Source organism: Sus scrofa, chromosome X, assembly GCF_054392235.1.
Source record: "Sus scrofa isolate SSC_HxYL_T2T_F1_AM1 chromosome X, Sscrofa_HxYL_maternal_Yorkshire_Landrace_v2.0, whole genome shotgun sequence".
NCBI lineage: Eukaryota > Metazoa > Chordata > Mammalia > Artiodactyla > Suidae > Sus > Sus scrofa.
The window spans coordinates 78,830,983-78,847,390 of record NC_139401.1 but is presented as its reverse complement, the minus strand read 5'-3'; the positions used below and the strand labels follow the sequence as shown (position 1 = coordinate 78,847,390).

Below are 16,408 nucleotides of genomic sequence, written 5' to 3'. Positions count from 1 at the left end.
AAGGCAACTAAATAGTTTAGTTAATGAAAACAATGCATTTTAATAACACATCAGTGTGTGGTAGTTGAGAACAGTCTGGGTTCAAATCCCAGCTCTTTTACATACTATTTTGATTGACTTTAGGCAAGTTACTTAATCTTTCTCTGTGCCTCAGCTTCCTTATCTGTAAAATAGGGATGATGATAACAACCTACTTCAGGGTTGTTATCAGGATCAAACAGTATATGGCACTGATAAGTGTTCAGTAAATAATAGTTTTTACTTAAAAACAAATCACCAATGTTAGAGAGAACTCTAGGAAGCATAGAGGTGTGTTCCAAAACATGGGCAGATACCCTTGGACACAGGCATGTCTTGGTGAGCTGAGGCAGTGATTATCCCGCATTTATTTCAGAAGATTTTCTTGCTGCAAAAGCAGAATTCTGATCTGCATACACACCAGAAACACCTAGCAAGATGTCTTCTAAGGAAACTGGGAATATCTTATGTTCAAAATTTTTATTTTAGGTGATTCGTTAAATTAGTTTTCATTACAATGGAATTGAGATCAGATAGGAAAAGTTTGAGAGCCAGTGAGAAATATCCAGTAGCTTATAAATACTGATCAATAATACATCATTTATTTATCACCCTCTAGTATACTATAGTCTCCCCAAATACATTCTTTAGAGAGCTGAACCGTTATTCTAGGATTGAAATTTTTTAGGATTGAAGTTGTTAAATAATTATCTTACTAGCACATTTCACACATTTCCTTGCCATACTATACTGAATATATGAAATATATTTTAACCTTTTGTGAATATTATTTATTATATTTCATTGTAATCCAGTGATGCCCTTGAGGATGTTGAGGTGTTTAGGTCTATTTGTTCCTATACTGAATGGCCCTACACTATCATACTTTTATCATTTCTTACATCTCCATTTTATGTCTTCCAAAAACTGTTTTCATGCCGCTGTCAGGATGCACTTTCCACCTACTTCCCTTCCTCCTTATTTGCTACTTGGAATCTGCGGAGGACCAGAAAACAAGATAGCCAAACTTGTTGAAATTGCATGTAATATTAACATAACTAAGTTCTGAGCAAGTGATCATGTAGTCTATGGACGTTGTAACATCTACCTTGAGTGGCCTTTCTTTGGATGGGGTCACACTTACTGGTTCTTGTTTGAATATAAAAGATATCTGAATAAATGAGATGTCACTGTATGCAGTAGAAACAGAGGTCAATTTTGGTTAAGTTAGTGTTTGATACATTGATAGCAAATTATTATTATCTATTTACATAGGGCTTTTCTAAGCAACCCTAGGTTAGCTTAGTTGTTTTATCTTTTTTAAAGTAGTAATATTACATTTAAAAAAAATCTATAAGTCAATTTCAGTTTCTCTCCTTTCAGGTAATTTGATTCAAGTTTTAAGATTGTTAAATATTTGAAATTTATTTATTGTGTTTTCCAAAGGTGAACCAGTTATATTTTTCATACACATAGTTCATCTTTCAGAACATACTTTATATATTTATTTTCTACTCAACTCTTACTATATCCTAAATGAATCTGATATGGGATTTATTTTCTTTTAAAATAATTACACTGTTGGTGGGAATGTGATTTGGTGCTACCACTGTGGAAAACAGTATGGAGATTTCCTCGAACACTAAAAATAGAATTACCATTTGATCCAACAATCCCACTCCCAGAGAAAACCATGACTTGAAAAGATACATGTACTCCAGTGTTCGTTGCAGCACTCTGTACAATGGCCAAGACATGGAAACAACCTAAATGTCCATCTACAGAAGAGTGGATAAAGATGTGGTACATATACACAATGGTATATTACTCAGCCATTAATAGGAAAGAAATAATGGCATTTGCAGCAACATGGATGGACCTAGAAATTATCATACTAAGTGAAGTCAGTCAGGCAGTAAGACATCATCATCAAATGCTATCACTTACATGTGGAGTCTAAAAAAAGGACACAATGAACTTCTTTGCTGAACAGATACTGACCCATAGACTTTGAAAAACTTAGGTTTTTCAAAGGAGACAGTTTGTGGGGTGAGGGGAATGGGCTGGGGTTTGGGACGGAAATGCTATAAATTCAGGTTGTGATGATTGTTGTACAGCTATAAATGTAATAATTTTATTATTGAGTAATTATTAATAATAATTTTAAATGATAAAAAAATCATCTCTGTAGCTCTTCTATTTGACATTTAGTTCCACACTCTTTATAGCACTTTGTATTCTAAGCAGCTTAAAATCTCTTTTTTATATATAATCCTTCAGTAAGAGCAGCTTTTATTATGGGATTTGATATTAAAAGGTGTTATTTGTGATATGCTTATATATTTATGGATATCTAGTGTGAAAATATATACACCACATACATATATGTATATATATATATATACACACACACGTAAGTACATATATAAATAATCAAGAATTTTATGTTAAGTACTAGTTTATATTATTTTTTCTGCTTTTATAATCCTAGAAAGAAAATGTTATATACCTTTCATAAGAATGAGTTTAAATAATGGTTCAAAACAACCATTCATGCCTTTTTTCTTTTCTCTTTTGTTAGCATTGTCATAAAGCACAGATTTGTTCTTACAAGTAAAGTTACTTTTCCTCATGATCTTAAGTTGACATTCAAGGGTTTGTTTTTACATTAAATTCTATTGAGAAGGTGCAAACTGACTTGGAGTTAGTCTGGAGTTTTTTATGGTTCGATTCAGAAACTAAATTGTATGGTATATGTCAATATGTCATCAATCTCAGTTCCTCACTTGATAACGATAATGTGTTTCTAACATTTTCTGTCTTATTGACACAGTCATATATTCTTATTTGAACTATATTACATAAATGACATTTGGCCTTTATGCCTATAGGAAAGACAAGTTATGAGCTACATCAATCCCTATATGCATAAATTATTTTTTTCTTTTTTTTAATCATGGCATACGGAAGTTCCCAGGCTAGGGGTCGAATCAGAGCTGTGGCTGCTGTCCAAGCCACAGGCACATCAACATGGGATCCCAGCCACATCTGTAGTTTGTGGCAGTGCCAGATCCTTAAGCCACTGAGCAAGGCCAAGTATTGAACCTGCATCCTCCTGGATACTAGTTGGGTTCTTAACCCACTGAGCCACAATGGGAACTTCCAGATCCTTTAATCCCCTGCTACACCTCTGCTGCAGTTGGATTCTTAACACACTGTGCTACGGCAGGAACTCCGAATAAATTATTTAGTCCTAGTTAGGCTGCACAACAAAATACACTTGTTGACTAGCCCATACATAAAGTTTCTTTAAATGCATTTGGAACAGTTTTGCCTGCTTGTGTAGAATGAATGACTGCTATGTGTGTAATCTCAGAAGCCTGAAGAATAGATTTCCTATTTTTTTCAACATGCATTCATTTAGGTTTTACATTCACATTTCTAATGTCTTCAGTTTTTGGTTAAAGTCTGTCGTCATTGAAAGAATCATGGCTGATGAGTACAAAGTTACATTCTTAAAACTTTAGAGCTAAAAGAAGTTTTGTAGATGAGTTGATTCCACCCTTTCCATTTAACATGAGGATGCTGAGGCCAGAGAGAGAAACTGACTTGGCCAAGTAGATACAAAGAGTACAGGTAACACCGGATCTACATAGCCATCCTCTACTGTGTTACCCTACTACTGTACTTTAGACTTGTCACTTTTAAATGTGCACATTGTTATTGTTGTACAGATTTTGAGTAGAAATCCCACTTCTCATGTGTTTCAAAACAACTTGTAAGGCAGTAACAGTATATGAGAAATGTGTGTTCCAAACCCAGTTTTAGAGAATCAAGTGTGTTATTTCTAGTTTTGTATTGAATGATATCAGATGTCTGAGTTTCAGATAACCTTGTTTCGGTGGTGCTGGTTGTGACTGGCATTCCATTCACCAAAGTTTTTCAATTATTACCCTTATGTTATGATACATAAATTAAAGCTTATTTTGTAGTTTCCTTTTTTTACTGAAATACAATTGGTTTACAATGTTGTTTTAGTTTCTAGTATCAAAAAAGTGATTCAGTTTTATATATGAATGTGTTTATATTATTTTTCAGATTCTTTTCCATTATAGGTTATTATAAGATACTCAGTATAGTTCCCTGTGATATACAGTAGGACCTTGTTGTTTATCTATTTTATATATAGAAGTATGTATCTGTTAATCCTAAACTTCTAATTTATCACTCTCACCACCTTTCCCCTTTGGTAGTCTTTAAGTTTGTTTTCTGTATCTGTAAATCTGTTTTGTAAATAAGTTCATTTGTGTCATTTTTTAGATTCCACATGTAAGTGATGTCATATAGTATTTGTCTTTGGCTTACTTCACTTAATATATCATCTCTGGGTCATGGGTCAATCCATGTTGCTGCCAGTGGCATTATTTTATTCTTTTTCATGATTTAGTAATATTGTGTTGTGTATTTCTACCACATCTTCTTTATCCAGTCCTCTGTTAGTAGACACTTAGGTTGCTTCCATGTCTTGGCTGTTGTAAATAATACTGCTATGAAGGAAACATGTAGCTTTTCGAATTACAGTATACCCAGGAATGGGATTGCTGGGTCATATGATAGTTATGTTTTTAGTTTTTTAAGGAACCTCTATACCGTTCTCCATAATGGCTGTACCAGTTTACATTCCCACCAACAGTGTAGGAATGTTCCCTTTTCTCCACACCCTCTCCAGCATATATTATTTGTAGACTTTTTGATGATGGCCATTCTGACCAATGTGAGGTATTGTAGCATTTTTGATTTGCATTTGTCATAGTAATTAGCAATGTTGAGCATCTTTTCATGTGCCTATTGGCACATGTCATCTGCGTGTCTTCTTTGGAGAAATGTCTATTTAAGTATTCTGCCCAGTTTTTGATTGGGTTGTTTGTTTTTTGATATTGAGTTGTATGAGCTGTTTATATATTTTGGAAATTAATCTTCCATTGGTCACACCATTTGCAAATATTTTCTCCCACTCTGTGGGTTGTCTTTTTGTTTTGTTTATTATTTCCTTTGCTGTGTAAAAGTTATAAGTTTGATTAGGATATTTTGCAGTTTCTTTAATGCCAACGCAAATCTAAATATATTGCCAGCAGAGGAATTGTGATAGAGAACACATTTTGTAATCTTTGAGCCTATTAAGCTGTTAAGCAGTTGCTAAATGAAGTAAAAGGAGTATAGTTTATAAAAGGTAGAATCAGCCATTTAAAACCATTTTTTGAGTCAGTTATAATCTCACATGATGCCAGTGGGTAACATTTTAAGTTCATTAGGAATAATTTTAGTGTAAAGGTTATTATACCTTTTGAAATAATTAGTACCAAATATCCTACAATATCCCCAAACCAATGGGAATCATTACTACATTTATCTAAAAATATTGCTTAAATAGGGTAGATATTTTACTACGCTGTAAAGAAGACAGGAGCTTTTTTTTTTTTAGAATATCGCTTTCTTTGGTGCACCTGAAAAAGAATACTACAAAATTTGTTTTTAGTTCATAGGTTTTTTTTGTTTGTTTGTTTTTGTTTTTGTTTTTTTTTGTCTTTTTGTCTTTTTGTCTTTTCTACTGCCGCAGTCATGGCATATGGAGGTTCCCGGGCTAGGGGTTGAATTGGAGCTGTAGCCACCAGCCTATACCACAGCCACAGCAACGCAGGGTCTGAGCCGTGTCTGTGACCTACACCACAGTTCACAGCAACACTGGATCCTTAACTCACTGAGCAAGGCCAGGGATCGAACCCACAACCTCATGGTTCCTAGTCAGATTCATTAACCACTGAGTCATGACGGGAACTCCTCACATGGTTATTAAGAGTCCCTCTACGGAAGTTCTCATTGTGGTGCAGTGGGATCAGTGCCATCTCTGCAGCACTAGGACACGGGTTCAATCCTTGGCCCAGCACAGTGGTTTAAAGGGCCTAGTGTTGCCACACCTGTGGCATAGGTTACAACTGTGGCTCAGATCTGATCCCTAGCCTAGGAACAATATATGAGGTGGGGTGGTCAAAAAAGAAAAGAAAAAAAAGAAGAGTCATTTTTTTTTTTAGAGTAGTTGAATGTGGAATGAATTTTAATAAAGGGAATCCTATTCTCATGTTGTGCTTCCATGATAAACTTTGAAGGATCTTCCTGGAGTTTTAAACAAGTTTAATAGCCTGAAATAAACTTATAGAAAAGAGGTGTGTGTACTTCTCTGCTGGTGTTTTAGAAGGAATGTCTCAGTTCTTATACTGTTCTCTAATATGTCTTCTTTCTGTCATTATTCTGTCCTAAAGCCTTTTCCAGAACCATAAGAATTTCTCCCATTTAGGGATCCCCTTAGTCCTTTCTTTCATCCTTCCTTTACCTTTCTCTGTAGGCCTTTAGGAATTCTAAGTGCCTTAGACTATAGTATCTCACTTCTGTGAAGGGCCTCTTTTGTGCATGATCTTTTTGAACTCATTCTTTGAGGTCCAAGCCCCATGAATCTGTATATGCCAAGGGAAGTGATTTGGAAATCCTGAAAATATTATAGACTGTTTTGACTTGTGGCAATTTATGGACTTTCAAGTATTATGTGTAGTTCAAACTAAGCCAACAGTGTTCCCCCAAAAGTTTTCTTAGAGAACCTATAATGAGTAAATGATTTGTTGTTCAACCTATTAGTAAAGTTTGTATAGATGGGGTTTTTTGTCTGAAGAACATAAAGTATGTTCTCTAGGTAAATAAATATCCCACTTTCAGTCTTTTTATATAGTATTTTGCTTACCAATCCTTTATCCATCCTCTTTGGAAATGTTATAAGGATAACTTAAGCTCTTTCTATAAATAAGTGGTTTTGTAAGCTGGTTTTCAAAATGAACCATCAACTGGTACTTCTTCTTGAGTCTTAGTGTGTTCTCTGTTAGTTATTAGTTAACATGTATTTTTGCTATTTTGTTAACACATATAGCATATTGTTATGGTTTTTACATGTCCCCTATCACTAGATTATAAACAACTTGCTCAGCTCTATTATCCATGACACCAGCTTAGTGCCTTGAAAATGACCACACAGTGAAATTTGTGATAAGTGGGAACTCAAAATATTATTTTTTTAAACAGATTTGGTTCATTTGACTTGTACGTCTTCTAAAACAGCAAGAGAAGATTTAGAACCAGTTGTGCAGAAATTGTTTACTCCATATACCGAAACGGAGATAGGTAAGAACAATAATCAGTGATTCATGATGGAAAGGTAACATGACCACTTTATTCCTCTTAGATATCTCATAAAGGTTTCTGCAACCTGAACTGAAATGTCATGCATTCAGTACCAATCATACATATTTTACTAGAATGAGCATATTCTCTTTCTAAAAATGGGAAAATATTTACCCTATAATGATAAAGGAAAAATATACATCTCATACAGAATGTTTATAATTAAGTGCAAAAATATATTTGTATTTGTACCTACTCACATGCATAGAAAAAAGACTGCCAGGAAATCTCTCGATTTTGGTGGGATTATAGGCAGTTTTATTTTTTTTTTCCTTTTTGTTTTCTTTATTTTACAGGTGTTGTACAAAAGGCATATATTCCTTTATCAGAAAAAGTTATTTCTGAAAAAAAAATCAGTTCAACTGAGAGAAGCTTAAATTTTAATTGAAAAATAGCAGACTCCTTCCTAACCAGTATTTGTATTTAAATGCATAGCATGCTAATAATTGATAAATATTTAGCTTTCAAAATATATATGCCATTTTGCTACTTACATGGTGGAAAAATGCTTTTCAAACACGATTTTTTTTTGTCTTATTTTTGTTGTTGTTGTTGCTATTTCTTGGGCCGCTCCCGCAGCATATGGAGGTTCCCAGGCTAGGGGTCGAATCGGAGCTGTAGCCACCGGCCTACGCCAGAGCCACAGCAACGCGGGATCCGAGCCGCGTCTGCAACCTACACCACAGCTCACGGCAACACCGGATCCTTAACCCACTGAGCAAGGGCAGGGACCGAACCCGCAACCTCATGGTTCCTAGTCGGATTCGTTAACCACTGCGCCACGACGGGAACTCCCAAACACGAATTTTTTTAATTCTACTCCTTACATCCTAGCTGGGAATGGAGCAAATTGTAATATATTTTGTGTGCAAGTGATCAAAAAAATAGACTAATGAATCCTTTTCATTTATATGGAGTGATGGCAATTTTTATTATAAAAATTGCATGTCCACTTGAATCCTAGTCCGTTTTCCCATTGATTCATATAGCTTCATTTTCTATGGATGTAATGTTTGTTCAGGCAACGATTTATTTACTCCTATCTATTGTGTTTCCTTTTAGTTCATCTCCTGTGTGTCTTGTTTTCTTTGCAGAGATAGAGCATAAAGGGGCATTTACTTTTACACAGGTAAAGAAACTGCTCCATTCTCAGGAGAGAATATCAAATAATTCATTTCTTTTTTGAGCTGCCTGAATAAAATCCTGAAAAATCTGAAAATTTACTTCAGTTTAGTTTGGAATTTAATTTTTTCATATTTACATTTTTTTCATTGGAAAGTCTCATATAAGTGTTTTGATTACTGGTAAAAATTTGTTTCCAGAGTTATGGTACATGATAATATTCCTAAATGTAATATGGAATAATAGTTTTATCTTTGGCATTAATTACCTTGATTATAAAAACTCTATGAGTTCCTTCTTTATATCTGAAGTTTTTTTCATAATTTTTGTTATAATTTCATTGTGTAGTGGTCCCAAATAATATACTAGACTTGAATCTTGTATCAATGCTCTTCACTTATAAAATGCATTTGATTTTCTTTTTTAAAAATCAAGATGGGAAAATTACATGTTCACTACTTAGCATCCTCTAGCCATTTTAGATTTTTAAACATTAATCTTAATGGTTAATGCGATCCCATTTTGAAATGATGTATTGTTGAGAGCCTGAGTGAAATTCTTTAGTAAGAACTATGTGCTCAGAGGGGTCCTCAGGTGCACTGAGGCACTGAAAAGCTAGTTTTCACTGACACATAGGCCTTTTTATCATCAGGATGAGGTAGTGGTCATATTTTAATTAAAATGTCAGAACAAATACTGTTGGAGTTATTGAAAATGAATCACCAGATAAAGTGAGCACTGGGCCATGGCAGGTCAAAGAGGCAAAGTCACCTGGAGAAAAGAACTCAATTCATTTTCCTGCCTAAATGAGGAAGAAGGAACTTTATGAGCAATGTGAACTTTCAATACATTAAAACACATTCTTCCCTGTAGCAAAAGCCCCTATTTTCACAGACTGATGGCTTTTAGTATTATGTTTTAGTTATTTGACAATGATATGAAACCTTATGCCTTAGAACATTATAAATATTTTGTTTTAAAAGGCATGCCAAAAGAATAACATCATTTAAGCTTATTTTCTTTTTATTTGAGTTCTGTGTTCTGTGTAGTGCTATGCTTCATAAGCTTGTGTGAAAGTCAGCCTAGTCACTTTGCAAGGAAGTTTGTTTAAGATAATGTTCTCTTCTCAAACACAGTACTTCTTTGCCATTGTATCTGAGAAATTTCAGTAGCCTTATGTTTAAGGTATCAGCTGGAGCTCTTGACATATGCTCTGTCTTAAGAAGAAGTTGTACTAACTTCCAGGAGTCCTACTTCCCAGGCTCCTTTAAGAACATCAAAGATCTCGAAACTCTTACCTGCTTCACAGTCCAAGGACATTTCAGATATTTTATACTTAATAAATCTGATTCTGCAGGTGAGAAAATGAGATTATTGCCCACCATTCATATGTGCATTAATTCTTCCAGATTCTATAATATCCTTCAAAACACTGGTAGAATTTTCCTAAGTGGTTGCTTTTTTTTAACTCAGGAAATGGAGATTTTTCCATACAAATTGAAGCAAGAATTTCATTAGTACTATATCTTCAAGTGTCTGCAATATACTGTCATCACCGCACCATCTTCTTTCTTTTTTTCTTCACTCGGCACAGCATGTGGATTTACCTCATTCCATCCCATTCAGTTCCTATTTCAAAAAAGCAGCACTGCCTAAAAACAGGAATTCCCCTTAGAGGTGTCATTTTAAAGTAGGTGACTGGTGAGGATGTCAAGTAATTGTTGGGCTGAGAAGTCAAATGCCTTCTCTTAATTCCTTTTGTATTTGTTTTGTTCAGATTAGGTCACAGCTGTGATAGTCTCCTGTTTTCTTGGTCTCATGCTACTCTATCGTGTTACTAAAATAGCTCACTCTCTCCCTAAGCATGGCATGCAACTATAGACCATTTGTTGCTTTTATTTAGTGAGCCATTGTTGATTTTCTTTGGCCTACTTTATTCTGTACTTGCCCCAGTTTAATTTGCCCAAGATATTTATTCTAAATTACCTATTACTTGTTTAGTCCTTCACGTGATCTAATTGAGTGAAATGAGCTATTACAGAAAACCAATTCTGTATCTGACCATGTGATGTATTCCTAGCCAAACCTTGACAACTTTAATAGTTTTTTTGACAATTGTGCACTTGACAATCACATGTTATTTTTTGAGCGCTCTCTCTGCCTTTCCAACCTGGCCTCAAAGAAAGATGAAGCAATTATATGTTTCTTTGAGGGTTTTAAGGTCATAGCCTGATAACTCTGTTGTATCTAGAGCATTTATCTTCAGCCTGTGTCAACTTTCATCTTCCTATTGGTTTCTTTTCAAAGCTTCAACCTCTGTGAAATTTCTTTCCTATAATCAATTGGATTATTCATTTTCCCCAGCTTTTATTGTGATGGCCCTCTGAGCTGGAACTTTCATAAAATACAACATAATCTCTCTTAGCATATGCTTAGAAATGGACTGAGCAATATTAAAGGACTTACAGACTTTAGCCCACTTTCCTGCAAAGTTCCCAGAGTCTCATTTCACAACTCATAGGCAGTATGTTTAATTATCTTCCTGTAAGGTTTGTGAAACTCACCAGTAAACAAACTAAAAGCCATATGGTTTTAGCTCTGAAATATGAGTTTATGTTTCTTTATTTTATCAGTAAATAGGTTTTGCCACCTAGGTGTGCATACATGAAGTTAGTGATACCTTAGACTTAGAGATCTTAACATTAGAAGGGGAAATCTTAAAGGATCACTTCTTCCATCCAGAGTTTCTTGATTCTATCATAGTAATAATTATGGATTATTCAGGATGAACTCGAAAAAGAAAGTATTTGGCATTCTTGTAGTGGAGCTATTTTAAATTAAGTATAATAAAAATATATTTGTCCTGAATTGGGAAATGGGACATTTTTTGTAACTGAATATTATAATTAGCTAACTTTTCTACATTGATTATAAATTTAGCAATAAGATTTAATTAACTAGATAATTATACTTTTAGCATTTTCTTTATGATTCACAAGGTACCTCATGGTCTTAGGTAATCCTTATGCACATCTATTACTATCATTGTACAGAATTTGAATATTTCTTCAGATTCGTGCTAAGAAAACACTGTAGTCTATATATATATACATATATATATATATATATATATGCGTGTGTGTGTGTGTATATATATACATATATATTTTTTTTTTTTTTTAGGGCCACATGTGCAGCATATGGAAATTCCCAGGCTACGGATCAAATCAGAGCTGTAGCTACCAGCCTACGCCGCAGCCATAGCAATACCAGATCCGAACTGCATCTGCAACCTACACCATAGCTCATGGCAGTGCCAGATCCTTAACCCACTGAGTGAGGCCAGGGATGGAACCCACATCCTCATGGATACTAATCAGGTTATAATCTGCTGAGCCACAATGGGAACTCCTAGTCAATAAATATATTGAGTAATATTTTCTGTTTTCATCCAAAGAAAATTTAATTATAACATTTTTAAGGAAGAGAGGCATAGAAATAATGATTAAGATGGAAGTAATAATAGGCTTTAGTTATTGAGGTTGACAAGGTTGGATCTTTAATAAACACATCAAAATTTGGTTATATCTGAAAACAGTATTAAAATCAGTTCAGAAGTTATTCATTGAGCATCTCTTGTATGCTAGGCCCTATATTATGGAACATAAAAAAACCAAGCGTATATGGACTAAGTCTGCTTCATCTGTGTATCCCCAACTCCCAGCTGGATGCCTAACACATATAATAGATACTTGCTGTTAAATGAGAGAATATGTACTAAAAACAACTTACAGTCTCACAGTCTTACTTATATTTGTTCCTTGGTTGACATTACTTTTGTAATCTAGTAGGACAAAGTGTTAGTGAGTTAGGATATCCAAGTTTTAATCCTGCAAATACTATTTTTTAATAACAGCTTTATTGGAGTTCCCTGGTAGCTCAGTGGGTTAAGGATCAAGCATTGTCACTGCTGTGGGCTCAAGGTCATTTGCTGGCCCTGGGACTTTCACATGCCCTGGGTGTAGCCAAAACTTTATTTTGTTAATTAAAAAAATTATAGCTTTATTGAGATTCATATACCATACAGCTCACCAATTTCAAGTGTAAAATTCAATGTTTTTTTCATTTTTTAAAGTTTAATTGAAGCATAATCAATTTACAATGTTGTGATAATTTCTGCTGTACAACAAAGTGATTCAGTTACACATATGCATGCATTTATTCTTTTTCAGATTCTTTTCCCTTATAGATTGTCACAGAATATTAGGTAAAATTCCCTGTGCTATACAGCAGGTCCCAGTTGGTCAGTCATTCCATATACCACAGTGTGCACGTGCCAATCACAAACCCCCAGTCTACCCCTCCCCCCAATCTGCCATATTGTCCAAACATCACCACAGTCAATTTTAGAGTATGTCTATCACCCCAGAAAGAAACCCCATACCCATTAGCAGTTATCACATACTTAGCCTCAATTTGCTCCCATCCCTAGGTAACCCTAATTACTTCCTGTCTTTATAGAATTTCTCTCTTCTGGATATCTCATAATCATATATATAGTATTGACTTACTATATAATTTTTAAGTTGGTTTATCCATGTGAAACATAAGAAAATCAATTTATGTTAACTTCTCACTTCATAGGAATAATTTAAGGGTGAATGTAATCATAAGCACCTTGATACTGGTGATATGAAATAATAGAAATCCAAGGGAACATGATTGGGATTAAATCTAAGTAACTTTCTAATAATCAAAATAATTTTTAAAATCTAATTTGTTTAGGTTGAAAAGCCATCATTGCTTGAAATATCATATACATGTATTAGAGTATATGACATAGATTTACTATTATTTACATACAAAGCTCTGATTTACTATAGTACATAGTAATGGCTTTGTTACTAATTGGCTACATATTGTTATAAAGAACAGGCATATTGGGCTTTAGATGTAAGTAAAATTTATGTCTACATTTAGAAAATGAAGAAGTTGAAAAGCCAAGACTTCTGTGGGCTCTTTACTTCAATATGAGAGATTCTTCGGACGTCAGCAGGAACTCTTATAATGATTTACCATCCAACGTTTATGTCTGCTCTGGCCCAGATTGTGGTTTAGGAAATGATAATGCAGTCAAACAGGTAAGGCTGTTAGTATTTCTTGGTTTTGTGTTAAGTCGTTGGTGTGGTAGAGAAAGTGAACTGTTTTTCCCTCTAGAAGGTGGGAAAAGAGACAAAAAAGCATCTCTTACTTAATGCCAGCTCTGCAATTTGCCCTAAAGCTACTTTAAATATACTTTAAATGTAGTATGAAATATTTTCACGTTATTAAACATAACGATGAGCTACAAGAGACTGTTTATGAGTTTCATTGTGGGAATAAGGATAGAAGATGTTAGATATGCATGTTCAGAAAAATAAAATTCTAATGCCAGTATTTTATTTATTTTTCAATAATTTTTTTATTATCCCACTGTACAGCAAGGGGGTCAGGTTATCCTTACATGTATACATTACAATTACATTTTTCCCCCACCCTTTGTTCTGTTGCAACATGAGTATCTAGACAAAGTTCTCAATGCTATTCAGCAGGATCTCCTTGTAAATCTATTCTAAGTTGTGTCTGATAAGCCCAAGCTCCTGATCCCTCCCAGTCCCGTCAGGCAGCCACAAGTCTCTTCTCCAAGTCCATGATTTTCTTTTCTGAGGAGATGTTCGTTTGTGCTGGCTATTAGATTCCAGTTATAAGGGATATCATATGGTATTTGACTTTGTCTTTCTGACTCATTTCACTCAGGATGAGATTCTCTAGTTCCATCCATGTTGCTGCAAATGGCATTATGTCATTCTTTTTAACGGCTGAGTAGTATTCCATTGTGTATATATACCACTTCTTCCGAATCCAATCATCTGTCAATGGACATTTGGGTTGTTTCCATGTCCTGGCTATTGTGAATAGTGCTGCAATGAACATGCGGGTGCACGTGTCTCTTTTAAGTAGAGTTTTGTCCGGATAGATGCCCAAGAGTGGGATTGCGGGGTCATATGGAAGTTCTATGTATAGATTTCTAAGGTATCTCCAAACTGTTCTCCATAGTGGCTGTACCAGTTGACATTCCCACCAACAGTGCAGGAGGGTTCCCTTTTCTCCACAGCCCCTCCAGCACTTGTTATTTGTGGATTTATTAGTGATGGCCATTCTGACTGGTGTGAGGTGATATCTCATGGTAGTTTTGATTTGCATTTCTCTTATAACCAGCGATGTTGAGCACTTTTTCATGTGTTTGTTGGCCATCTGTATATCTTCTTTGGAGAAATGTCTATTCAGGTCTTTTGCCCATTTTTCCATTGATTGATTGGTTTTTTTGCTGTTGGGTTGTATAAGTTGTTTATATATTCTGGAGATTAAGCCCTCGTCGGTTGCATCATTTGAAACGATTTTCTCCCATTCTGTAAGTTGTCTTTTTGTTTTCTTTTGGGTTTCCTTTGCTGTGCAAAAGCTTTTCAGTTTGATGAGGTCCCATGGGTTTATTTTTGCTCTAATTTCTATTGCTTTGGGAGACTGACCTGAGAAAATATTCATGATGTTGATGTCAGCGAGTGTTTTGCCTATGTTTTCTTCCAGGAGTTTGATGGTGTCCTGCCATATATTTAAGTCTTTCAGCCATTTGGAGTGTATTTTTGTGCATGGTGTGAGGGTGTGTTCTAGTTTAATTGCTCTGCATGCAGCTGTCCAGGTTTCCCAGCAATGCTTGCTGAATAGACTTTCTTTTTCCCATTTTATGGTCTTGCCTCCCTTGTCAAAGATTAATTGACCATAGGTGTCAGGGTTTATTTCCGGGTTCTCTATTCTGTTCCATTGGTCTGTCTGTCTGTTTTGATACCAGTACCACACTGTTTTGATGACTGTGGCTTTGTAGTATTTCTTGAAGTCTGGGAGAGTTATGCCTCCTGCTTGGTTTTTGTTTCTCAGGATTGCTTTAGCGATTCTGGGTCTTTTGTTGTTCCATATAAATGTTTGGATTGTTTGTTCCAGTTCTGTGAAAAATGTCCTGGGTAATTTGATAGGGATTGCATTGAATCTGTAGATTGCTTTGGGTAGTATGGCCATTTTTACAATATTGATTTTCCCAATCCAGGAACATGGAGTATCTTTCCATTTCTTTACATCTTCTTTGATTTCTTTGATGAAAGTTTTATAGTTCTCGGCATATAGGTCCTTTACCTCCTTGGTCAGGTGTATTCCGAGGTATTTGATTTTGTGAGGTGCAATTTTAAAAGGTATCGTATTTTTGTATTCCTTTTCTAATATTTCATTGCTGGTATACAGAAATGCCACTGACTTCTGAATGTTAATCTTATATCCTGCGACTGTGCTGAATTTATTAATCAGTTCAAGTCGTTTTTGGGTTGAGTCCTTAGGGTTTTCTATGTATAGTATCATGTCATCTGCATACAGTGACGGTTTTATCTCTTCTCTTTCTATATGGATGCCTTTTATTTCTCTTGTTTGTCTAATTGCTGTGGCTAGGACTTCCCAAACTATGTTGAAGAGCAGTGATGAGAGTGGGCATCCCTGTCTTGTTCCAGATTTGAGTGAGAAGGCTTCCAGTTTTTCTCCATTGAGTGTTATATTTGCTGTGGGTTTATCATAAGTGGCTTTGATTATATTCAGGAATGTTCCCTCTATACCCACTTTGGCGAGGGTCTTGATCATGAGTGGTTGTTGGACTTGGTCAAATGCTTTTTCTGCGTCTATTGAGATGATCATATGATTTTTGACTTTTTTTTTTGTGAATGTGGTGTATGATGCTGATGGATTTGCGTATGTTGAACCATCCTTGTGAACCTAGTATGAACCCTACCTGGTCATGGTGTATAATTTTTTTGATATGTTGTTGGATTCGGTTGGCTAAGATTTTGTTGAGAATTTTTGCATCTATATTCATCAATGGTATTGGGCGATAGTTTTCTTTTTTGGTGGT

General features: G+C 35.0%; 1 protein-coding gene across 3 annotated transcripts in view; it reads left to right on the top strand.

Annotated features, from left to right (window-relative positions):
* CHM (CHM Rab escort protein) overlaps window positions 1-16,408 on the top strand; it is a 192,069-nt gene that overhangs the window by 162,217 nt on the left and 13,444 nt on the right. For 2 of the 3 annotated variants that reach the window (XM_003135219.7, XM_085008875.1), the window contains exons 13-14: window positions 7,144-7,242; window positions 13,405-13,565. The exons of the other annotated variant lie outside the window; for it this stretch is intronic. In XM_003135219.7, coding sequence (XP_003135267.4) covers window positions 7,144-7,242; window positions 13,405-13,565 — 260 coding nt within the window. The remainder of the gene's footprint in view (window positions 1-7,143; window positions 7,243-13,404; window positions 13,566-16,408) is intronic. 3 annotated transcript variants of the gene reach the window in all.